Source organism: Etheostoma spectabile, chromosome 18 (assembly GCF_008692095.1).
Source record: "Etheostoma spectabile isolate EspeVRDwgs_2016 chromosome 18, UIUC_Espe_1.0, whole genome shotgun sequence".
In the NCBI taxonomy this organism is placed as follows: Eukaryota; Metazoa; Chordata; class Actinopteri; order Perciformes; family Percidae; genus Etheostoma; species Etheostoma spectabile.
The window spans coordinates 19,614,078-19,640,145 of NC_045750.1; the positions used below are offsets into that span (position 1 = coordinate 19,614,078).

General features: G+C 44.8%; 3 protein-coding genes across 8 annotated transcripts in view; 2 read left to right on the forward strand and 1 right to left on the reverse strand.

The window, feature by feature from the left end:
• mdn1 (midasin AAA ATPase 1) overlaps window positions 1–26,068 on the forward strand; it is a 1,030,807-nt gene that overhangs the window by 60,431 nt on the left and 944,308 nt on the right. The window contains exon 95 of the mRNA XM_032542336.1: window positions 102–204. Coding sequence (XP_032398227.1) covers window positions 102–204 — 103 coding nt within the window. The remainder of the gene's footprint in view (window positions 1–101; window positions 205–26,068) is intronic.
• The window catches only part of ankrd6b (ankyrin repeat domain 6b), a 43,930-nt gene that overhangs the window by 4,909 nt on the left and 12,953 nt on the right, over window positions 1–26,068 (reverse strand). The window contains exons 1-15 of one of the 5 annotated variants that reach the window (XR_004336075.1): window positions 23,639–23,800; window positions 17,640–18,196; window positions 17,121–17,219; window positions 16,598–16,696; window positions 15,748–15,846; window positions 15,470–15,568; window positions 14,905–15,003; window positions 14,181–14,258; window positions 12,983–13,087; window positions 12,558–12,671; window positions 12,234–12,380; window positions 11,449–11,601; window positions 10,798–10,911; window positions 10,040–10,319; window positions 7,970–9,650 (exon numbers count right to left, since the gene is read on the reverse strand). Coding sequence is in view for 4 of the 5 variants with exons in the window: in XM_032542344.1 (XP_032398235.1) it covers window positions 9,052–9,650; window positions 10,040–10,319; window positions 10,798–10,911; window positions 11,449–11,601; window positions 12,234–12,380; window positions 12,558–12,671; window positions 12,983–13,087; window positions 14,181–14,258; window positions 14,905–15,003; window positions 15,470–15,568; window positions 15,748–15,846; window positions 16,598–16,696; window positions 17,121–17,219; window positions 17,640–17,915 (2,361 nt within the window). In the remaining variant the exon portion in view is untranslated. Of the gene's footprint in view, window positions 1–7,513; window positions 9,651–10,039; window positions 10,320–10,797; window positions 10,912–11,448; window positions 11,602–12,233; window positions 12,381–12,557; window positions 12,672–12,982; window positions 13,088–14,180; window positions 14,259–14,904; window positions 15,004–15,469; window positions 15,569–15,747; window positions 15,847–16,597; window positions 16,697–17,120; window positions 17,220–17,639; window positions 18,197–23,638; window positions 23,968–26,068 lie in introns of those variants that run through there. The other 4 variants (XM_032542347.1, XM_032542346.1, XM_032542345.1 and 1 more) reach the window with 4 other exon arrangements.
• On the forward strand, window positions 4,658–7,875 carry lyrm2 (LYR motif containing 2). Of its 2 annotated transcripts, XM_032542371.1 has the most exons (4): window positions 4,658–4,762; window positions 5,484–5,624; window positions 7,069–7,160; window positions 7,299–7,875. In XM_032542371.1, the coding sequence occupies exons 1-3, from the start codon at window positions 4,718–4,720 to the stop codon at window positions 7,147–7,149; spliced, it is 267 nt and encodes an 88-aa protein (XP_032398262.1). In that variant the 5' UTR covers window positions 4,658–4,717; the 3' UTR covers window positions 7,150–7,160; window positions 7,299–7,875. The 2 variants fall into 2 exon arrangements, with proteins under 2 accessions (XP_032398262.1, XP_032398261.1); XM_032542370.1 differs by having other exon boundaries at window positions 4,668–4,762; window positions 7,069–7,494.

Below are 26,068 nucleotides of genomic sequence, written 5' to 3' on the forward strand. Positions count from 1 at the left end.
ATGTAGTAAAACATAACAAAAAGATGTCTTCATACGGAGCCATATCCAGTGGTGTTGGTGTGGTTGTACCCTGTGACTGATGTGTTGTTGTCTGTGTTCAGGAGAGTGCAGCAGCATCCATGTGGCACCAGTACCAGACTCTGACCTCGGCTCTTTCCCAGCAGCTGTGTGAGCAGCTCCGCCTCATCCTGGAGCCCACACAGGTGCCAACTAAGTGGGCAACATTCTCCTACACAACACCTCTTTAAGGAGTTAAATGATCACATCATGTTCCAATGACCTCGTGCCACCAGGTTTGCTGGTCTTACTTGTCTTCCTATTGTGCTCGTCTGAACATGCTTGCACCGTTAGCAGAGACACGTCCGTTATGTTACGTCTAGGTGTTTAGAAATACAGGTGTAGTTAATTGGTGGCCGTGTGCTCGTCACAGGGTCTACGCACAGGACTCGTGATGATGGTGATCCCCTACATTGCCAGCAGTCCGCACGCAAGATCTGCAGAGGAGGCTAAGCCCGAGAGGAGTACGTGCTGTCTGTTCGAAGAACGTCCTCGCATGGTGGAACCTCTAGAACGGCAGAGGGAGCCCTGATGCTGTCCAGCGCCCTGAACACGTCCAAGCAAATAAGCATCATTATTACTGGTTCGTAAGAGTTGTGTGAGTGTGTTGTGTGTAGTGGGTTCGTTGTGTTGGTGTGTGGTCTGATCTCTGTCTGTCTGTCCGTCTGTCTGTCTGTGGGCTTCTGTGCTGCTCGCTCCCTGCCGTCTGTACTGTCTGTCGTTTTTTGTTCTGTCTGTCTGTCTGTCTGTCTGTCTGTCTGTCTGTCTTCTGTCTGTCTGTCTGTCTGTCTGTCTGTCTGTCTGTCTGTGCAGCTGGCTTTGAATCCCTTCAGTGATCATCAACGCTCTCACCCTCTGGAGGTGGGCCAGGTGTGGTGTCAGGGTGAGCGTATGCATGGACAGATGAAATGATGGAGCCACGTACAAACGAAAAAAAGAAACTCAAAACAGTTGTAATTTTTATGAAATCATACTATGTGTACATGTATTTGTAAGCTAACACATGCTCGTGTGTCCAGTTTTGGTGAGCAGGTGCAGCTGCTGCACCCTTTCCAGCAGCAGTTCAACGATGAGTCCGGGGCTCGGATCCTCCGACTCTGTCAGTTCCAACAGAAGAAGACCCGGATAGCACAGGTGGGTACTTTGTGTACTGCTCCTCCATCCATTGTGCTTCATAATAACTACACACACACACACACACACACACACACACACACACATATAATATATATATATATATATATATAATATATATATATTAACAATACAAAGTGCTTATGTATAACAGATACTGTATGTTTTATTTTAATAGAGTGATGCTGCACACAATGAATGAAAAACAACTTGAGCTTGTGGTTTTTACATCCTTTATGATGTGGCTGATCAGACTGACTCTCTCTCTCTATCTTTATGCCTCTCTGTAGTTTTTAGACACCTCAACACAGATGTTTCTAGCAGCACGACAGCAGATTCCTGGATCTCTAAACTCAGGTAATGACTGCCAGCCAGCCAGTAACAATGTGCTGCAGAACACTAATCAAAGTACAGCGTGAATAGGGACCAGAATGGGACACTGAGCTCGTCAACCTCTGCTTTGACTCAACACATGGTTCAATTAGCTAGGGCTGTAATCAACCAAAGAAAATCTTGGTCGACTGAAGTCCTGAAATTTCGACTAAAAATCGACTGGGGGGGGGGGTTGTGCGGAGGGGCGAGAAAACAAAACGTTAGATTAATTAACTGTACTGTCCCGCATTACTTGTCCTTGTAGGCTATTTGCAGTATATTATATCGGTTTTTGACCTAATTATTTTGCACTGAAATGACACTCTTCTAGTTCATTCTTCAATCTGTCCCCAGTGGGTTGGGCTAATCCAAAAAAGTGAAAACAAGGGGGGTGTTCTGAAGACAGACTGTTACCTGTGAAACAGGGGTGCTCTGTAAACACCCCCATTAGCAATTAGTGCTTTCCACCCATAGACTGTAACGTCTATGCTTCCACCTGATGAAATTAACACGGCAAAAAATCAACCAATCAGAATATTGGTTGAGCCAGAACGTATCAACCAATAAATCAACTAGTTGACTGGGAGATTACAGCCCTAACTATTTTCCTTTGTTTGGATAAATGTGACTTTGCCATTCTTAATCCTGCGTACAGCGCTCTGATTGGTCTGCTGTTTTCCACCAGGGAACCATCCGTCAAATAGAACAACTAACAACTGTGAGACATTAAAGTCTATTCTGTTCTAGTAGCTGTCACCCTGCTGCAGCAATGTAACGTGTACTCCACATCAGTGTTGGAAACACGCGGCTCACACAAACTAAGCTCTTTAACTGTATGACCCCCCCCCCACAGAGACGGCCCAGCTGCTGGTAGTGGTGTCTGACGGCCGGGGCTTGTTCCTGGAGGGGAAGGAGCGGGTGATGGCAGCAGTGCGGGCGGCACGCAGCGCAAATGTCTTCATCACCTTCGTGGTGCTTGACAACCCCAACTCACGGGTAAGTGAAGAAGAATTTGAACTTTTTGATGTTGTAAACGTGCAGACACAAAGTGTAACTGACCCCCGTTGCTGCACCGCAGGACTCCATCCTGGACATCAAGGTGCCCATATTCAAAGGGCCGGGAGAAATGCCAGAGATCCACTCCTACATGGACGAGTTCCCCTTCCCCTTCTATGTCATCCTGCGAGACGTCAACGCCCTGCCGGAGACGCTGAGTGACGCACTCAGACAGTGGTTTGAACTGGTCACGGCGGCCGACCAGTAGACGCTCTCACAGGAAGGGAGAAGTGGGCAGCAAGCAACTGCACAACGCCACTCGTCTGCCGGCCACAACGCAACAAAGGACTCATCAGACGGATGTACATGTGCCTTTATTTTCTTATTTTTACTGTAGATTTTAGTAGAGTTTGATAGCAACCTTTACGGTTTGGTCTTCGTTATCAGGGGAATTCTCAGTTTCTTTTGTAATGTGATGAGGATTGCTTTAACTTGCACGTCTGAGATGACATGATGACCCCGTTTTAGTGTGAGTCAGTAAATACCTCTGTCCTCGTACCATAGACCTGAAATCCTTTTTGTGGATGTTTTAGTCAGTGTTAATGAAGGTCATCAAATCATCCATGTTCAATGTGAACACAGCGACAGATGTGCAGAGAGAACAGTGTTGCGCCTCACTTCACACCTGAGTCAGCTGTGGGGCTGAAGGGTCCCAGCTCCGTCAGGATTCCTACAGTCAGATGTCCACACTCTGAAGCCCCGGGACGGCAGACTGACTCCCGCTCTGACGAAGGCCGGCTGCTGTCTGCTGTCCTCCGAGCTCATCACTGTGTCCTTTAGGAGTAGCTGTTGATGAAATGTGTGTTTTGTAACGTGGACTGACATGTCAGCAAACGTTGTTTCTTCATCGCACCCATCTGTTAAACCATGAAGTGAATGATCCACACAATAAACCGTTTACAAGGCCGCTCTGTCTGGGCCTCTGCTTATTGACATCCTTAAACGATTCTGTGTTGAATCGTTGACACATTTCAATATATGAATATACAGATTCCAGATGTGGAGAGTCTCAAGGCAGAGATCCTAGTGTTGGAGATTTACGTCCCTGCTATTCCTCCCATGGAGGCATGGGTCAAATGGAGGGGCAGCAGGTGGAACAAAAGCAATCATGATGACTAAGGGAGACAGCGTGCACCACCCAGGTGCCACGCCTCCTGAATCCAGTGTGCAGCTCTGACAGAGAGATCTTCTGGATGTCCTCCCTCCACCACCCCCTTCTAAGTTCCTGCAGTCTAGGGTTGGATAAAAGAACGTTTATTCCAATAGAATATATATTCCAGAGACAAGATTACAGAGAATATGTATCCATAGCTCTCCCCAAGTTTGTCTAACTCTTTTCCCTTTCTGCTTGATCTTATGTGCACAGTTCAGTTGCTACCGCGTGACATGTTTGTGTGCTGTTTTTTGTCTCCAGAAGGTTAGTGTCTAGCAGAGATCGGCCTGCAAAATAGATAACAGGTCTCAGACTGCTACTGGAGAGGATCTTCACCCAAACCAGGACGTGTCCCAAACCACCCTTGGCCCTACTTTTCAGAATTAACTTACTAGGCAGAGCTATGGTTGGATATATTGTACCAAAACAACTTATTATAAAGTCACAGTAAACTTTATGAACTACATGCTTTAGATGTGAACCTTAATAATCTCACTGAAGCCAAGCAGACTGTGTAATGCTTCTGCTCTTTAGTTTAAAATCTAATGAATTGCACATACATGATTAATATAATGCACTACGTGAATATAATGTTTATGAGCACACATGATATGAATACATTTTATTCCAACACTAGGCACCTTTACTGGACATTGCTGCCTTACCCAGGGCAACAATCTATTGCCATTTAGTATCCTATTTCCTTAGGAATTATCTGGTGTCCTTGATGAATTCTAGGACAGCTTTTATAGTCCCAGGTAGGTCTGTAGGAATATGTTTTCTCATCCTAGTCTTTCTCTTTCTTTTGTGAATCCAGTGCATTCCAATAGTAGTTGTTTCACTGATGCCTCAGCATCAGCCTAGTCATGACTACCTCCCTCCACCAGATGGAAGCATACGGATTAAGGTGGTAGTCACGTGCTCAAAACATCCGGTCTATCAGAGATGGCTGCTTCAAGGTTACCGTCTGCAGCGCTTTCTCTGAAACAGGTAGGCAGAGCTGTGTGTCCCACTGTAGCAGGTTGTCCTCCTGTCCTCGTTTCAACAAATGCGTTGTTGATTTGCAGCTCTGTGACGTAACTGGTGTAAATATTGTATCATATGTCATACAGTGATCAGCTGAGCTGGTTATGGCTTTCTTCGACATAATGTTGACGTCAGATGGTTTCAGATCAATGACAGCCCAGCCTGTTGTCACTCTTAGCATGGGTTAGCAGTGTTAGCATATAGCAGACCCAGCTACAGAAGTGGTGTCTGTGAGCAGGGTCCAAACGGAATCCTTTCATCCAACACCCAATGGCTCGTGGATGTTCACATCTTTTCAGTCACTCAATGGATTAGCATTGCTTTTTTGGCTGGTTGGTGAAGCATATTTCCCCAGCATTTGTCTGGAGGATGGTGCTAATATTGAACCCTGTCAGTAAGATTGTACTAGTGTGGTTATCTCTTCACTACACTTCCAGCCAAGCCAAGCCATCATCTGTTTCTTCTTCTTTAGTGGAGAATGTTTCTGCTTTTAAAATCAAACTGAAGAGCTTCCTCTTAGTCTGGCTTTAATAGAGCTTTATGTATCTATCCATGTATCTGTGTCAACCAATCAGCAACCAGGGCACACACCTTCACACCTGAAGTGCTACTTGGCAACAACTCTATAATAATAATAATGTGTGCTAGCTGCCCTCCTGGGTCCTAACGGCAGACTGTGGGCCAGTTCTTACAGAGACAGAGAGTTTTGGGGATCTACAGGAACATGCTGAGGGCCATACGGAAGGTACCCGACCAGGCAGACCGGAAGTACCTCAGTGACTGGGCCAGGGACGAGTTCAAGAGGAACAAGAACGCCACAGACCAGGTACAGAGATCACATGAGTGTGTTAGCATGTTAGCATTTGCCGCTCTGCTAGTGTTCCAGCAGCGGCTCTCAAAGCTTTGATGACTCGGGCCTAAATCGCTGACCTTAGCTGACAGCACTAGCATTAATGACACAACATTATCATTGCGACACTCAAGACGCCGCTGCTTGTCTTTCCTAACCTGACAGGCGCGCAGCGTGACAGGGGAGGATTCAAACATAATGTAGGCACTTAATGTCATGTTTGAGGGCCGCACAAGATGCTCCTGAGGGCCGCCATTGGCCCATGGACCATACTTTGAACCACTGTGGGTCAAAGAGCTGATGACATGCTCAGAACAGGAGTATGTTAATGAGAATATCTACACATCGGTGTGTTCATTTACTTTCATGTCTCGAAAGTCTTGAAAGGGGCTGATGGTTAAAATTTGACTGATTCTACACTCAATTAAAGGAGTGTTCCGGTTGATTCCAACGCGTAGCTCTGTTGTTCGGAAATTTGGAGGGCTGTCAGTAGAGAGAAAAACAAAAACAATTGCTGCTGTCTACAAAAAAAACGTAATCGGACACCACAGTGGAGCCAGGAGAGCAGTGGCCCACTGTTGCTTAGCGACCTATGCACATGCGAGACCCTTTGAACTTTTCACCTGCTGTAGCGGGCTGCTCTGCTCTCCTGGCTCCACTGTAGCAGGGAGATAACACGGTGTAGACAGCACCGATTGGTTTAGTTTTTCTCTCTACTGACAGCACTCCATATTTACAAACAACAGAGCTACGTGTTGGAATCAACCGTAGTTTTACTTTAATGCTGATGCATATTTCTTGTTGCAACGATTAAAGGTGCAGTACGTAAGACTTATACAACTAACTTTCATCTAACTACATGAAGCAGGTTATTTAAAACTAAATCTGGCTCCTCTGGCTCCACCTACAGCCTGTAAAAATCCACCACTCCCTCTTCAGATGCACCAATCAGGGCCATAGCCCCCCCCACACACACGCACACACACACACACACACACACACACACACACACACACACACACACACACACACACACACACACACACACACACACACACACACTCTCTTTTTAACCAGGCCTTGTTGCTCTGCGGCCGGAGCTTAGCACCGCCCAGAACGCTTGTGATTGGTTTAAATGTTTGATGCTGAAATGTGACATACAAATAAACCTGCCTTGCCTTAAAGAAATACAAGCAAGCCTGGGCATTTTTCCCCCTATCCCAGAATGCATCTGTGGTGTAGCCAGACCTTACTCTGTGAGGTCGAGAAAGGTCTGTGAGACTGGCTGAGAACTAATTAGACTGATTTGTGATTGATTGAAAGATCCGGAAAAAACAGTACTCAAACTACAGTGTTCGTGCTTTCCCAGCATCCTCTTCTCTATCCATTACTGCAGTTCTTCCTCTTGTTATTCCTGCAGGATGCCATCCGTATGATGATCACACAAGCAAGCAACCACCTGGAGGAGCTGCACAAGTCTCTGGCGTTGGCCGGCCGGTGACTTGGAGCTGCTCGGGATCTAGACTTCTTCCTGGGGGTCTGGACTGCTTCCTGGGGGTCTGGACTGCTTGTTGGGGTCTGGACCGCTTGTTGGGGGTCTGGACTGCTTGTTGGGGTCTGGACCGCTACCTGTGGGTCTGGACTGCTTGTTGGGGGTCTGGACTGCTTTCTGTGGAGACTGTGCAGGGGAGTGTTGTTGTCAGTGAGCGCTGCAGGACCTTTTTCAGGATGTGTTGATGAACTGACCCAGAGGCTCCAGCCATTAACCCATGAGGCTGACTGGAACCCTCGCCACACTGCTGTTAATAATATGTCATGATATTGTATATTAAAGGGAAACTAATGACACCACAGATGATTCAGAATGATCTTTTTTTTTTTAATACAAAATATGTCTCGGGCATCATCATACACAGTGCATTATTCATATCCACAGAGTTATTCATGTGTGACTAAGCAACATGTTGAGCAGACAGTCACTACATCAGACAGTAACAATGCAACATGACAAGTGATGTTTCCATCAGGACTGGCCTTGGCATGCAGGGAGACGAGATTACAAACAGAGGACTGTTCAGGGCCGGGACGCGGTTTGGTTTGGTGTCCACCAGGGCGGACCCATGATTATTTATTATCCATTCATCTGTTGTTCTGTGAAACTCCAGACAAAAGTGAACAATGATATTAAAAGAGACAGAAGCAGTCAATCCTCACAACTGCAATCAGGTGTTTTTGCTTTAAGAGTGAAATAGTTACTGGACTATCCAAATACTTGTAAATAAATGCTGATTTATTTTCTTTGGATGGACTAACTGCTGAACCCCCTCCAGTGTTGGCTGTAGTAGAGATCCTCTGCTGGTATGCAGTAACAGATAGAGTCCGCAGAGTCTCCTCTAACTGTCCTTCTCAGTGGACTGTAAAGACGTTACTCCTCTCACACACTCACTAAGACACTGGAGTTAATACACAGGCCACAGGAACTGGTGAGGAGACATATTGTGTGTATTGTAAATGTTTAGCTGGAAGCTGTTATTTCCAAACTGTGGAGTCTGGAGAGTGCCAATTGAATAATACTACCCTGTTACAGTGTTTAATTGTCAGCTAAAGCCATCCCTTTTGCAGTTCAAATAATGTCCTAGGGATTTTATGTATTATATTATTAATAATCTTAAGCACATCTTAAATGCTGCTTTAGTCTCTGAGCCTCAGTGCCCTGGATTTAAGATGGCACGCATCTTTAAATGAACATGATCATGAAATGAGAACTGTTAATGTTAACGCGGGGAACTAATTAAATGTGAGATGGACATATAAAATGGAATACCACATATTTTAAATACTAAGTTAATTAATTAGTTCAGTTTGTAAAAAAAAAAAATGTACACACTGTGAAAGTCTAACTTTTCTGATTCTGATAAAAAACTACTAAGGAAAACCTTCAGGGGTTACTATATACAGTGTCAGTTCAGCTATATTCTCATGAATAAGCAGGAAGCAGATACTAAGAGCTTATTCTACTGTAATCCCTCCATCACACAGCTTTCACCACCATCAAGGGACACATCACGCACATCTCTGCTCATGGTGTGTGTGTGTGTTTCCTCCAAATTAACAGTAAAACAAGCTCATTACGTTTTACTGTAATTTCATATTCTGTTAGAATAGATGACCATCATTGCTGTCTCTACTCTGCGTGCGAGTGTATGTATGTCCGTGTGTGTGTGTGTTGCTGTTTGACATGATGTAGTGGATCTATCTTAAAATGGCACATTAGATCAATCTTTTGACACACAGCTTTATATCCACTGGTTTAGTTCCACACAAGCAAGCGCTGCCGTATTTCCTGCCGGAGTGTGTGTCCACATGTCCACATGCAGCCTGGTGCTGACAGATGCGCTGTGTGTTAGCAGTCCTCGTGTCTGTTAGTCCTCAGCATGCGCAGCTCGTCCTCCAGGTAGCTGATCCTCTGGGTGAGAGCGGCTCTGTCGGCCTGCGCCCGCTGCTCCGCCTGCCAGCGCGCCTCCTGCACCTTCCTCTCGTACCAGCGCTCCATCTGCGTTGACACTGCCTCAAAGAAGTACTGGGTCACCTCCAGAGCGTGCATGTTGTCCTTCTCCTGAGCAAAGGAGGGTTCACTGGGCTTCTCTCCAAACACCTCAAGAGTTCGGGCTCCTGTGGCCCCTTCTGTGGCCACTGTAGCCCCTGTGGCCCCCTTGGCCCCTCTGGACTTAGTCCTTCCCCGGGAATGCTTCTTTTGGAGCTTCCCTCTGTCCCGGCCTCGCTCCCTGTCCCCAGTCCTGCTGCTACAGCGGCGTTCTGTGGCCGGAGACAGGCTGCTGCCCCCCCTCGCCCCGTACTCCACCATGTCCCCGAGCTGCAGGTCCTGCAGGTCTTGCTTCTTCCTCTGGGAGTCGGCACAGAGCACAGGACGCTCCTTGGGCCGAACCACCGGGACAGATGACAGCGGGCTCCTGGTTGCTGCATTCTGGTTCTTATCGCCGTCTGTTAAAGTTCAGAAGAGATCCACTGAACACATACTGTACACAGCAAATACTCTTTATTACAGATATAATATTATAGAGCCCAATCACTGTTATGACCCTCCTACTCTGTGGGTGCCTTTGGCCATTTTCCCTGTGAGCTGTTTACATCTGAGTCCACTCTTCCTGATTGCCCTGAGCCGGTCAGATCTCTTAATTTGGGTTAAATACATTGGTTTTAATATTATCTTTAACTGTCTTTTGTGAATTTGAGCTGGTTCATGACATCACTTAATTAATAAAATTGTTTTTTTTCTTCAACTACGCGTCTTTTCTGAGAGATATAGGGCACCGTGCTGTCTGTTTCAGTATGTACTTTACTGGCTCGATGATGTTGGAGCTGTTTCTCACCTGGAGAGCTCTCCACATGAACCACAAAGTAGTGGTTGGCTGAGCCGCCCTCTGCCGCACTGGGCTGCTCCCGGCCAGAGGGCAGGAGGACAGGGCTGGTGTGGAGCTCCGGGCACTGGGAGCTAGAGGACAGCACAGTGACGCCGGCTCCATCCAGGCCCTCTGCCACAGATGAGCAGCGCTGCAGCCTGGTGCTGCCGGGCTCCTCCTTCAGGCCAAGATCCATGTTCTGCAGCTTGGACAGACACCAGCTTTTCAGCTCACGGACAAGGGACGCCTGCTTGAAGACACACACACACACGCACACACACAGTTTATATTGGTTTGTGTTTATTGAGAGTAACTACTGCTGACACAAGGTAAAGTCATGATCTTCAGATGTACGTACGAGCCAGTCCCGGTGGGCTTGGTGCTGACCTAACTGATTCTGTACTTATGAAAAACATCCAATTTTATTTATGTCAGAATATTTCTGAATGTACATCATGTGCTCAAGTCTTAAGACTTGGTAATATTTATTCACATACTGTTTAATTACAGAATGTTTGGCAACCTAATGTTTACTCCGAGCAGCTTTACCAATACCAGTTCTGAGCCTCAGTATTTTAATACTGTATTTTAATACTTTAACTACAAACGTTATCTACTTGGCTTGTACTTGTCTAATTAGGTGTAATAATAAGAAAACGCCTCAGGTATACATCACTGCGCACCCTGTGTTCAGTGTTGTGGGGTGGGGGGGGGGGTATTAGTGTTACCTCTCTCTTCTCAGCCTCCAGCCTCTCCTGCAGGGCCCGCTGCTCGATCCTCTGCACACACTCGCTCCTCTCTGCCGACACCCTCTCCACTGTTATCCTATCTAGAGCTCGGATCTGATGGAGAAACATCATGAGTGTTTTAGTTTGGTTTTAGTTTGGTTTTAGTTTTTCTGGAATATTTTAGGTTGATTCAGTGTCAGATAACAAAATTATTTTTCCACTGCTTATTAATGTTTTGGTTTGTGTTCTGATCTGGACTGGTTGTAGCTCATCAACCATCAACTTGGGAGTGCTGTCCTAGTAGCTTTACTTATGACTGACATCTGTGCCATGTCCTCAACTGTTTAGTTGCATGATTGCCTCATTGCTTAGTCAGCCGTAGAGGAGCCATCTTAGTCAGCCGTAGAGGAGCTTCACGTCTCATGTGGCTCTTTGGTGTGGAGCTTTGGCCGACACACCTGCTTCTGTTGTTGTTCTGATCTGTTTAGCTCTCTGCTTCAGGCTGAAGCCAACAGTAACGTTGCACACTGAGGACATTAATCCTTCCTTATTTAGTCTTTTTTTCCTGCAACCCTTCTTGTTTCTATTGTTTGTGTCAGTTCAGACCTAAAGACAGTAACCCTGTGTGCTGTGTTAGCATATGGATGCTACCTGGTGTTTGTTCTTATGGTCCAGCTGCCCCATCTTGCTGTTCATCAGGTCTTGGACCGTGTGGATTTCAGTCTTCATCTCCTCCTTGGTGGCCTCCAGCTGGTTCTCCAGTTTACTGATCAGAGGTTCACAGCGGCAGCCGTTCAGAGGAGCCTGCAACATACGGCAAATATGTACAGTTTGAAATCCAAACTTTTATTTGGGCTAAATATCTGTCTTTACTATGGGGCCACAGCAAGACTTTGAGCACTAAAGGTAGCTTACAGTAGGTTCATGCAAAATGTAGGACATTTTTACATCCATCCATTCATTTATTTTTATTTCTGTTATGCCATCCCACATGGGTTTACAAGACGTCAAATGGATAAATCAATGCAGACTGATGACTCCAGCAGAGACAAACAGACAGACAGAGCGAGATTGTGAGGTGTCAGGATACTGTATGAATGATGACTCCATTTCTCCAGTGATCTAATTGGTGGGTAGCCATGTTATTGGCAGCTTTGAATCTGATCCAGGTGCCATGCTCTGCAGCAGGCCAGTGAAAATATCCTATGAACCGAGCGATGCTCGGTGAAGCAAGTGATGTTGCAACAGTTTGTGGCCCTGGAGGTAATTTATAGTAGGCCTAGTTAATAAAAATCTCCGCAGCGCAGTTGTTCAGTGACAGAGAACACTCACCCATATATAAAGACATGAAAAATGAGTTCACAGAACACACAGCTGAGCAGCTACATGAATAGTAGTGGTTACTGTGACTGAACAGGGGAGTGTTGTGCACTGACCTGCATGATCTTGCCATCTTTGCCGCGGTACAGCGTGTACAGCTGATAGGCTTTATAGTTATGTGGAGGGATGGATGCTCCTGGCAGTTTGCATTTCCTCTCGCTGTGTCTGGACGCTCTGCGGCGCAGGGGGTCGGACAGAGACGGCTGAAACATCAACATCACTGCAGGTTAGGGATCCTCCATCTCACATATCTTCACCAGTTACTGAGAAAGAGTGCTACTCGTTGACTTTAGTGACCCAGAACAACTAGGACCAGTTAGGTTCTCTTTCCCTAAATGGACGTCAGTATGGATTACAGTTTTTTTTTTAAAGGGACTTACTTTCTCTTTCTGCTTCCTGTTCCGTCCCATCCTGGCGTTGACCGGGGACACCTTGGCGTGTTTGCAGCCAGCACGCTCACTGCTCTGGGTGTCCTCTGCAGCAGAGGCGCTGTCCTGCAGGGGACAGGACCGCAACGCTATAACTATAGAAACAACGCTATAACTATAACTTATGGAAATCTCTCTGGTAGTGTGGAATAAGAAGCTTTGTCCAACCTTCTAGTGTGAGGGCAATACTGGATGTAATCAAAACCTTTAGTTGAAGGTTTATAATGAAAATATGTAAATTCAGGAGGAGTCTCCTGGATCTTCCTCTCATCCCAAGGGTTAGGGTTGTTTTCCCCTTATTTCTGCTATTTAAACTACTAACCCAGTAGCTTACAGTTACAGTTACAGTAGCTTGGAGATGGTGGTGGGGGTAGTACCTTACAGGCCAGCATCTCATCTCTGGGCACAGACTGAGCTCGGCCCTCGGCCTTTAGCTTGTCTCTCCTCTTCCTCACACTCCGGCCACGCATAAAGCTCTGCACCTGAACACACACACGGGAGGCAAAATCACATGTGTAATCATCACGTGTGCTAAGTTAACGACTTGGAGGGTATATACATTTAACATATATAATTTTGTTTGTACCACAGGCCAAAAATAACTGTTCAGTTTTTACTGCTTTTCACTAAAAAGTAGCTGGATGTTGGAAAAGAGAAGGCTTCTTAAAAGTGATTTCTACCTTAAGGTTATGTCCCCATACTTCACCATAAACCACCAACTTCTAGGCAAGGCCCGCCCTTCAATAGCATTTACACACTTCTATTGGCCAGGAGTCCATGCCTACGCTAGGTACCAAAACCCGATTTATTCAGGTCTTGTCCCCTGACCAATCAGCTATCCTCACCTCAACTACTGGAGGACAATACTTAACCCGAACCAATCGGGCTACTTCGTAGGGCGGGACTTGCCCAGACAATTCATAATAACACCTCTAAAACACTACAGTGACAGCGTTGTTGACAGCGTTTAGTGAGTTGGTGTTATTAGAAATAGGTCACATGGTGGATTTTTTAACTATCAGAAAAATACATAATAGTTTCCCCAATCTTCTAAAACTAAAAACTGTAGGAGCACCCTGGTGGTTCGAATGCCTCCAGGTCAATCTTTGTTGCTTGTTCCTGTCTGTCTCAACAGCTAACTGTCAGATCTAATGATTCTTTCATTGATCGATCAATTCACTGTGTATTGCTTCCTGTTTCTACATTAACAATATAGAGAAAATTGAAAATTAATTTGAAATTCCAGTTAAGGTCGACGTCTGCTTGTTTTACACCAAAGTGTTCATATCTAATACAGTTAACGGTTTGTGTCCAAACCAGGTCCAAAGAACCTTCCCCCAGCAGCAACAGAATATTTGCATCTTAAACATTTTACAGAAACTACAACTGTTATTGATCTTGATTTAGTCATTACCCAAAGAACCCTGAGAGAAAGAAAGGAACTCTCTGAACACATAAATATAAATCAATACATAACAAAGGAAGGGTGTTATAAAAAGGTTATAAAAAGCTGTTATGTAATAAGTAATAGTATGTAGAATGAGCACAGACATATATCTGGACTGCTGCTTCTACCTGGGGGGCTTTGGTCAGCAGGAGAGCCACCTCTGGGTTGTTGTTCTCTCTGGCCTCATCCAAAGCTGTGTGACCTGCCTACACACGCACGCACGCACACACAAACACAGACACACACACACACACACACACACACACAGTCAAAACATGGCTCAGACAGAATTACCAGAGACGTGGAAGAGACTTCATTTCTAGATCCAAAGAACTCTAACACAAGCCGTTCTTCATGTTTACCTCTTCTCAATCATTTCAGTATTCAGTTTATTTCCACAATCACGTCCTAATAACATTCTCTTTGCTCTGAGTTCCTCTTTTTATGAAGTACAGTTTTCAAACATTAATAATTTACAGTTGCTTCCACTGTGCTATGTTAAGGCTACTGTAAATTCAACACATCCTACTGTTTCACATCAAAATTGTCTAAACGGGTCAATGGACATACTGCCTCTCTTTCTGGATAGTTTTAAGTGTTGAGTATCATTGGCAGTAGCTTAACATCGATGGAAAGGACAAATAGCAATGTGAAATCAACGAGTAAAAGAACGCTCTTTGTTTGCCTCTGTTAGTAGTAATACACTGTGAGTCTTTATAGTACAGGCAGTTCCAGCTTCGCTCTAACACCAACAACTGTGTTAGTTTGCTAGTTTGATGCAGAAAGGCACAGTGAGTGCACCAAAACTTCTTCCGAGCATTAACGATGTAGAAAGAGGCTGCAGGCACTCACATTGTTGCAGATGTGGCTGTCTGCCCCGGCCTCCAGCAGCAAACGCACCGTCTTCTTATGATTCAGAGCAGCAGCCACATGTAGCGGTGTATCTCCAGCCTGCACACACACACACACACACACACACACACACACACACACACACACACACACACACACACAGTTCAGGAGATCGCGGTGTGTGAGTGCACCCTTTATTTATTCAGAACTTCCTGACATCTCATGCTTGTATGGACTTTTACATGTTATATATAAACCTGAGGCTCTAACTCATGCAGCACAGTGACATAACATAATGCCAATACACACGACACATGCTGTAACTGTAAGCTGAATTCACGATGGTAGTAGCAGCAGAGATGGGATTTGATGTGTCACATTTACAAATTAAATTCTGGACAGATAATAGTGGGTCAATGGAATTCAAAAATATACCAGCCACTCTTACCAGCCAGACGGGATTTATTAAACATTGGCAAAAAGGTTCCATTCATAGTCCCATGACAAAGTGGCTGGTAGTGTCCCGTAAGCCCAGACAGGGCTCTGCTGGAGCGCAGGCACCTACCAGGTTCTTCTCTGACACGGAGCAGAAGGCTCCCAGCAGGATGCGGATCACAGCCACGTGGTTGTACCGGGCCGCCACATGCAGACACGTATCCCCCGCCTGGAATACATATTTAAAAACTTACAATTCAACAAGAATTGTATCTCAATAGGATGCATTCAATTACATTTCAAAGATATGTCCTGCTGTGACATGAAATGAATTTAGTTATGGAAGTTTGCAGATGTGCTGGACAGGGTTAGGGTTAGCCGCTGGCCCGAGCCCTCCTGGAGACTTACATGGTTTGTGGTGTCGGGCCTGGAGCCTCCCAGGAGCAGAATCGTGGAACTCTGAGCGTGACCATTTTGACATGCAAGGTGGAGGGCTGTGTGTCCTGCCTGAAAACACAGGGTCAGCATTTATTAGTGTTCACTCGGATACTTTGGTAACACCCTTCATCTGACAATCTTGCCACTACAGCAAACTGAAGTGAGACAAGGAGAAGATGTGAGAGAAGAGAGAGAGGGAAGATGGAGAATAGGGGAGACAGGAAGAACAGAGGGAGAGAGAAAAGAAAGACAAAAAAGATCACAAACGTGGGTGAGAGGAATGAGCTTTAAAGTGTATCTCAAGGTCCTCATATGTTCATGGCGTTTTCTCAGTAATGGATGGTAATGTAATATGGTGGTAATGGAGTTTGAATCTTTGAAAGCCTGTAGGTCACCCTCGAGTTCAGATTTTCAACAACAACTTTTTTTCCAAGGCCAAGAATGAGCATTAAAGTGATTATGTGTGCCATGCTAAAAGGTAGAATACCAGTAGCAAAGTAGAAAAGAGTCCTGATGTCAGTAAGCACAATGAGCTACCGGTTATACCAAACCAAGTAAATCTGTAGCAGCAAAACCCCTGAGTGTACTGAAAGACAAAGAAGTGTTGTTATGCTAATTTCATATGTTAGTTTGTCAGAAGAAGAACATTAGTTACAAATTTACAAAGTTAAAGTGAAGTTTTCTGGATGGAGTTCGGTGTATCTTCCAGATACAGGAAACATGAATCACTGCTGAAGGAATACATATACACCCGGAATACAGTTTATAGCAAAGCTGTTTAATCAGTGCTGTGGCTGAAAGTTGAGAGCTCCACAATAACCTTGTTCTTAGCGTGAACGTTGGCTCCAGCCTTCACCAGCACCTTGACAGACTGGCTGAAGCCGTGCCAGGACACCTCGTGGAGAGCTGTGTTGCCTTCCTGACAGGACACGAGACAAAAAGCACAGCCAGACTGATGCACTCCACTTTATGTAATCACAAATCTTCAAGACACTCAGTTTCAACAACAGAGATCCGTCATACTCACCACTGTGCTGCTCTGAGTTCCTCTTTTTTTACAGAAATAATATTAAATATACTTTTTACACATGGGACATCAGGAATAAAGGCCTGTCTCTAATACAAGCTTGCTTTAAAACATTCTTGTTTTGAAGAATGTCTTTATGGTACATTCATAACGGCTTTGTTTATCTTTTTTACCTGATATCTGACAGTACGCAAAAATGTTTCACACACACTTAGTTCACCTACTGTGTGTATGTGACTATTAATAATAAAATGTTGTTTTGTGTTTGTAGATGTGCCATTAGCCTCTGTGTGTGTGCGTGTCTGTTGCTGTGCACCTTGTCTTGTCTGTCTAGTGCACACCCTTCCTGGATGAGAGCGCTGATGACGTCGCTGTTTCCCACCACAGCAGCCCGCTGTAGCGCCGTCTGCTCCCCCTGCCAGCAGACACACAAACACACCATACTGACAGCAGGTACTCTCAAACAACTCTATGTGCTGTTAGAGCCCACAGTGGTTTGTATCACCATATGACAGCAGTAACACAGCCAGGGGAAAAGGTTTTAGCTCACACTTATGCTCAGCCATGAATGGAATTTTGTGAACAAAGCAGATTAGTGGTGAATGACACTGAGCAGGCCAGGTTTGGCATGAGAGCGCTGGAAGAAAGAGCAATGATTTCCATGAGAGATGGAGGAGAAAGAGGAGGGAGACCAGGGGGAGAGAGCCATAACAAGCTAGATAAGAAGTGAGCTGAGCGCAGCAGCAGCAGCGGTGGAGGAGGAGTGGAGTTTGTTCAGGGAAGGAAGGATGAGGGGACAGATTCGGCCGGCTCAGTAGCAGCAGTTTGGGCTAACCTCCTTCACTCTCCCTGATCCTCCTCCAGGCTCTCTCCCAGCCCTGCTCCACTGTCTTCTCTCCTCCTGCTTCTCCTGCTCCTGCCTCTGTCTGCACCTCCCGCTCCCTCCAGTCCTGGAGGATGTGCTGGGGCCTGTTGCGGAGCTCATTGACCACAGAGAAGGAATTTGGCACCGCCAGAGATCGCTATCAGTGGGAAAGGGGGACTTGCATCCTGAGGGCAAACCCACGAGTGGGCAGTCCAAAGGGTCCCATTCCAGGACACTGGAGGTCATTAGGCTACACTTATCTTTGTGTTAAAAAAAAGTCTAAAAAAGAATCCTAACAAAATAGTACTGGGAGCAAAAAGATAGGCATTCCACTGGTAACCAGCGATCAGACTGCAGTGCGAGAGCTGGAAGTGGATGAGAAGTGGAAGCATGGCCGCCGCGGCAAACAGGAAGAGGAGTCTACTCACGTCGTCTTGGATGTCCAGGTCGCAGCCAGCTTTGAGCAGGATACGCACAACCTCAGTGTGGCCTTTGTAGGCAGCCAGGTGCAGGGGGCTTCTGCCATACTGTGGACACACACACACACACACATAGCTCAGTACAGTTTCTGTGGACACACACACACACACACACACACACACACATACACACACACAGCTTAGCACAGTTATTGTGCACATACGCGCGCGCACACACACACACACACACACACACACACACACACATACACACACACACACACACACACACACACACAACACACACACACACACACACAGCTCAGCACAGTGACCAAAACACCAGAAAGCAGCACACTCCAGCAGGAGCAGACAAAGCTGTGTGCTGTCCCACACCTAGCCCCCTGGCCCGTGCTGCAGAGCAACAGAACGACCTGTGAGTACGACTGAAGACAATCTGCTGCAGAGTACAATCCCTCTCAATAGACTCAACTAAAAAAACAAACAAATACTTAATCCACGGTTTTAGAGAATAGTACACAAGCTGTACAGCTGTTCCTGTGAGCTGAGCAGAGGATCAACTGTGCATCCTGCCAATATAAGGACCTGTGGCGGGGGCCCTGAAGCAAAACGGTTACTTAACTTCAGGGAGCTTTAAAGGATCAGTTTGTGGAGATAAGGCTTGCTCAATCAGTGACTTCTTTTAAATCCGGTTTTAAAACACAGTTTAATAGACTTGCTTTTACATGATGTCATCTACTTCATTATCTTTTTAGGGTAATTCATTTAATTTCCTTTATTAAATTGTCATTTTTTTCTGTCCTTTCAAAGGTGCCCCATTTTCTTTTTACTATTAAGAAAGAAGAGAAAGAATCAAGAAAACAATCAGAAAATTATTTAATAATGAAAATAATCATAACTGCATCACATCAATCATCACAGCTCCATGCACATGCAGGAGCTTAAATGAGTTATAGAATACACATGAACACATGTATGTAATAACTAGCAATCCTTTTTCTAAAACAGAGAACACAGGGGTTGACCTGAAAGAGTTTATGCCAGAAAGTTTATACATAGTTTATTGATGTATTAAATGTATATATTAACCTGAGACTAACCTCCTGTGGTAACAGAAGATGCTCCGTACTCAACCAGGACACATAAGACAACATAAGGAACAGCAGCAACTCCCTTCTTACAATAGCCATGAGGGAGCTATAGCTAACACTTGTATACATATAATAATGTTTTAACGCATCCTCAACATTACACCCAACATAATGAAGTGCATAAAGTAGAATGAGAGAGCAGGATGTCAGCATGTAGATCCCGGTGATCTCTGTTTTTCTGTCATGTTACTAAGCTAACACACTTTAATTACAGATCAGAGTGTGTTCCCACACAAGCCGCATTACAGCCCGGGTATTATCCTGCTGTTTGGAGGTTCCTGCTTTGTTTGGGAGTGGCTCTGCTCTGCTCTGTATTTCTGTGGTGCTCAGATTGAGTTACACTGGGCGGCCAGCCGAGCTCAGGTCTACAGCCAATATGCAGTCTGTGTTGGAGGACAGTAAGGGAGATGAAGAGGAGAAATGGCTTTAGTTATAGGGAAGGTTCACATTTCTTAAAGTCTATCTTAAGACAGTACATTGAAATAGATAAAAAGATATTGGTGGCTTCTCTAATTCCTCCTGTCCATAATGGCTGCGAAGGGATCCCTTTTTAATAAAGCGGATGGGGGACAAAATCCAGTCCTAAATGTGTCCTCAACCATGTGTACATTCTCAAGTTTAGCTGAAGTCAAGCATGTAAAATGGTTAAAACTATTAAAGTGAGTATCTTCCAAAGTTCCATGTTACTGTGTCCCCAGACAGCTGCAGGTTAGGTGTGGTATTGTAAAGCCGCTTCTTGGGGTGGGGGGGTGTTACCGAGCTTTTGTCTGGCCTCTGACCTCTCCACAGAGTAAACCCAGAAGTGATCATGATCTCCTCATCGAACCCCCCTGCTTTATCATTTCTGCTTTTTTTATTATTTCCCTCTGTTTAATGTTTTCTCAGTCTCAATCCATTCATCATTTAAGCCTTTCAAAAACTATTCCTTCATTCCTGTTCCTGAGTAGAGGAATGTTTCATATGAAACTATGCGCCCTTTATCCTGGATTAAGTTTCCATAATGGCACGCAGCCAAAATATCCAATTACAGCTGGTTGAAGCTAAATCATCAGAGCAAGCAGCAGCACATGTAATATTGTTGTAGCTGTGACAATATGATGCCATAATGTTCCCATGGAAAATTGATTTGACATGCCAGAACAGAAAACACAAAGCACATGATACACAGAATCCTCCCACATGAACAGTGTTCACCACTGGCTTTACATGCACTCTATTTTCATTTTAGGTTTTTGACATACAGAATATTTTGAAAAATAAACCAATAATTTCATATGACTGCCTGAAACCTTTGCGTCTTAACATCAAAAGTATCCATTATTTCCTAAATCCAGGAGCCCTCCAGCACAGAAGACCTGTTGTTACTGGAAGCCTCATCAGGAGGATTCAGCTGCGAACTGTAAAGATGAACAGTGTGGCTCGACAACCTTAACGGCTTTCTTTACCACAGACACACGCTGTCAACATCACTACAGGTCCAATGACACTGTGCCATGTGATGTCACAGCTCACATAACAAACTACCTCTACCATCCATGCCCATTTTTCACGTCACATGGAACAGGAAGCGGTGAGGATGTTGATTTAAAGCACGATATCATGTATGATATATCATGTTGATATGATTTAGATATGTTTACTGAACAACTCTCTGACTTAACATTCATTATCTAGCTACAGTCGAATGGCGGTTGGCTAAAAAAGAGATTTCGGCTTCTGGCTGCCCGGAAATCATGTAACACATGTCTGAACATACTGTGGTAAGCCTGCCTTTGTTCTAATGCAAGCTGCATATGTGCTCCGCTAGAGAGGACAACATGACAGGAGACACGAGAGCTGGGACCAAAGAATAAAGCAAGGCCTCAGGGGAAGTGTGTGTGTGTGTGTGTGTGTGTGTGTGTGTGTGTGTGTGTGTGTGTGTGTGTGTGTGTGTGTGTGTGTGTGTGTGTGTGTGTGTGTGTGTGCGCGTGCGTGCGTGCGTGTATTGTGTGAGCTCAGCTGTGCAGACTTTACTCAGCAGTGAACATGTTCACAGTTAGCTGTAAACAGAGCCACCATTAATTAGTTTGAGAGCACTGCCAAGTTAATTATTACACTGTGAAATGTCCTGCTCTCTTAAATATCATATAGTAATTTTTTGTAAAATTATATATAATTATATATATATATCTATATATATCTCTATATAGATATATAGAGATATATATATATAGATATATCTATATATATATATACATACATATACTATATTCTTATCAGTATCGGCAATTTTTTAAAGCCATGTAACTCTTGTGATTTGCTTTATCAGTATTATTTATTGAAGCTGCATGGCAACAAAAGTCTGATTTTGGAAAATCCATCACTAAAATTCTCTGTAATTGACAGAAATAAAACCATATTTCTATGAAGGAATGCTCATTAATAAAAGCAAGGATCCAAGAGGAACACTTTAATATCTCCTCACCTCTAAGAGCCCACACAGTGTAACTGATAGTTACATCTTTTACAGTATTTTGGATACACTGTTTATTTTTGACTTAATACAGGAACTGATGCTGGACTTCCAAAATCTAAACAGAAACTCACCGCCTTACCTCAAATCATGTCATCTGAATTAACATAAAATACAAATGAAAAAGACAAAAAAATTGTCCCTGGTGAGGCACAAGGGTTGAGAGGAGATTGTGTGACACCCACACATGAGATCACTGAGACGGCCTGGAGCATTGGGGGTAGGGTGGGGGGCTGTACATCATTCCCCTGACTGAATGTGAAGTTGCTGGAAGGATTTTCATTAGTATAGGTCTGAAACACGACGGGGCTGTGCTCATATGACTCTTTCACGCTAACTTTTTGTGTTTAATGGATTTAAGAGATGCAGATGAGCCCATGGAGAATAAGTTGCTGGATATGATATCCAAATTGATTTAGCTTATACTGCCTGAACAGATCTGATATCTGGTTCACAAACAACAGAACATGACAGTGACATTTTTGGAAGCTCACAACTTTTCAGTGAAAGGACGGCCCCCTAAACAACACACAGAGCGAGGCCATCTGCTGTGTTCACTAGACACGTCTATGAGTCACACAACTTAGAGACACAATAGGAGTAAAACGACACCCAAAAGACACAGACATTATAATACAGCTGCGTACAGCATAGAAAAAGCTTGTGAGCTGATTGGGGCCAACAGTTCTCAGGTGTCCCTGTTTCGTTTCACTGTGACTCAGTTCAGCTGGGCCCGAACAAGGAAAGAAAGATCCACTGGTGCCTTTTAGTTCTGCTCCCATTCCTGTTCACACGGACTTATCACAAGCAAACCAGGACCAGTGAACACATGGTCATTAAAAAGTCTGACCTTATTCATTGGCTAGTTTTGGTGATGTCATCTTGCATCGTCAGCGCTACATAATGCCGCCCTGGTGACTGTCATGCGCTCCTCAAGAGTAATAAATTATGATCTCTAGCTGAGAATCCAACTGAGCAGGTAGAACCAGGACAGCGAAGAGGTGTCTGTACTGTTAGTTACTGTGTCTTTCACTCATTTTACTCACTTTTTAATAAGGAACTGACAAAATGGAAAACTCTTTTGTGTTGAACAAAGTTGCAAAACATAATGGTATCTTACGGAGACTAAGACACATCTTCCCAGGGTTCTATTCCAACCTGTGGCCTTTTGCTGCATGTCATCCCCCTCTCTGACACTTCTGTCTTTACCTGTCCTATCCAATAGAGGCAATAAAAGACAAAAAAAAATCTATTTCAAACCCTGGGAGTTATTAAATATATGTGATACCACAAAAACTTCCTAGTCTTTTCTTAACTATGGTATATACTGTTTATATCTTTTTAGACTTGGTAGATTTCTATGTATCACTATACAAGTTCTGGACACCCATTTAAGCATTTATTTTTATGTATATTGCTAATTTCTCAACTTTTCGACGGTGTTTTTAATTGTTTCTGTGCTGTTTATTTTCCTAAGCTGTGAACTTTGCGCGTAATTTCGTACTACAGTGTACTGTGGAATGACAAATAAAGAAACCTTGAATCTTGAATCTCCGATCTGTTATCACACCACCTCTGATGGTCTTCCATACTTCTACAGAACTAACCTTTTCAACCAGGTGCACAGGACCAGTTACATGTAACAGCTGCTCTGCTTCCCTTCGCATGCCCTCCTCATTTCTAAAGTCAATGTAAATTGGTGACAAGCAAGTACAGATGTCTTTTTTGTTAACTAGTGCAGTGACGGTCGCACCACGCCTGTTGGGAACAAGAGAACTGCAGACGGGACCAACCAAGCGGCTCTCCCCTTTCTCAGGCCCCACTGGTAACACAAGTCTCCAGTCAGACTCCAGAGCACTCACTCACCTTGGTCACGGCTACTTTTGCGCCCTTGTTGATGAGCTGGACCACATTGTCAGCTTGTCCCTTGTGTGAAGCTATAAGGAGGCGCTCGGAGAGTGCGAGGACCTCAGCGGCATCCTGCTGGCTCATGAAGCTGCTGTCGCGGTCAGACACGGGGCTCCAGGCGGGAGGGGGGGGGGAGGCAGCGTCGACGATGCGCTGCTGCACTCTTTAACTCATGGTGAGCTTATCTGCAGACAGATGTGACAGACAGGCGACGGAAAGCTGCTGCTTCTTCTGTTGCTACAAAGTCCACAAACTGCCAGGATTCCTCCCCTTCATCCTCTCAGCTGCTGGGAAGAGAACAGGAAACACAGGGAGTGAAAACAAGCCAGCATGAGCTCCGCTCATAATGCTGGCAAACAGGAAACCAGGGTGGAATGGGCAGAGTGGCCCAACATCCCTACTGTCCAGGTTGTTTTAGTCTTTGTGAGATCATGTGAGCTATACAGAAATAATCCGCAATAAGAGCCAAAAACTGGGGTCAAATTTGGTCAGAGACTGAGTGGCTGCTGTTCCGTGAAGCCAACGTTTCACATTCAAAGAGACATACAAAATTTACAAAAACACATTCATAATCTGCGCTAACAGCACAGACACACATGTGTGGTTTTGGAATGTCCACAGGGAAGATAGGGGGACTAGAGGAAAAAGGCTGCCATGTCTCAAGTGTCTCATCTGATGTTTCATCACCATTAATTACACAGGCATTGAGCTGTCATACACTGGAATGATCTCCTGCCTGACTATATCATTGTACTGCTAGTATCAAGTTACCTGTTAACTGTTCTCTTCTCTTAGTAAAAGAGTTGATGCAGATTTAAAGTTTCTGTGACAATACGCTGCCTCTTTTTTTAATTATAATTCAAGCAATAAAACATGTAGAGAGCAGAGAGTGCAACAGTACATTAGTCTGAGCTTTGACTCCAGTAGTAACACTGTGAAAGGAAAACTAGGGTTTATGAACTACTTGGGATGAATTTCCTTGTCCTTGGCCACTGGTTCCATCAAAGATTTGATTAAAGATGTGCCTATGGGATCTCCGGGTCTTCCTGTCCACACGTGGAAGTGTTCTTAAGCCAGACACTGAACCATGAGTAGCTCCTGATGGGCCAGCGCCATGCATGGCGTCCCCGCCCCCATTGGGGTGTGTGAATAGGTGAATGAGAGGTAAGGTATGGTAGAAAGGCGCTATATACAGTATATGCAGTCCATTTATGCAGGTTTGACTATATATCGTGGTTTAACATTCTGATGGTAACAATACCTGCAAACATTCTATTACGGCCGATACTGTAGCTAGCGTCATTTTCAGGGCGGGCAGATGGAAAAGTCTGTCAACTCTGAGGGATCATACATTTTCAGTCTGGGTAAGTGGGCTTTTTCATGTCAAGTTCTTTTACTACCATAGTCATAAAATGAGTGAAAACAGACGCTCTGATCATGTCCTGACACGGAGACTGTTATCTGTGCTGCCAGATCTACTAATACTAATTATATAGGCACATACTACAGGATGTTGTCCTTTTATAAACGTTGTATTCTGGTAGTAAGTAAGATTTTATGATCCATGAGGTGTTCTAAAATGGGAAATGCGGCCAGGATAAACCATACTGACGGAGTTGGGCGTGGTCTGCAGTCAGCAGTGGACAGAGGTGTGGACAGAGGTGTGTGGAGAGAGCAGGAGAACAGTGCTTGGTGTGTTGATTGTCTCAACTGTTCATTGTTGTGCTAGTTAAAGCTCTCCCTTTATATGCAGTAGCGTGCTGGACCTTCAGTTGGCTAGCACACACCACAGAAAGAGGACTGGACCGTTGGAGATCGGTTTGTTAGTGTTGTGAAAACATTGAGAAACAGGCCGTGCGCCAGGCCGGTAGCCGGGCTATCGGAGGCACGCGGTTTGTAGTTGTAAAGTTGTGTTAAGTGTGAGAAGTCTGAGAAAATAAATACTGTTGGCCTGTAAATCGTCTGCCTGCGGTGGAATGTGCTGAAGGTCACCCACCGTGGCAGAGCTTCTGAAATGTTAAGTTGGAGGTTAATCTTTCCACAGAATATGCAAGTGTTGATATGACTTATTACCACAGTGGATGTAATTTAGAAAGTATGCTGTCATTTATTTGGGGTTAAAACATTGTAATGTACCATGAGGCAACAGCAGGCTCCGAGCCTGTGGGAGAGCCACAGGTAGGTTCTCACTGGCTCGGCTTCATCCAATAGTTTCCCTCCGTGAACTGGATTAATGTTAGTGTATGATGCCCAGGCAGGACAGATTATTAATGGGATCCCCGCATGAGCCTCTGCTCCCCTGTGGACCTCAGTGGGGCTGCATGGCTGTCTCTAAACCAGTGGTAGTCAAAGAGTTTCTGATGTGCGCCCTTTAGAAAGCTGGAAGAA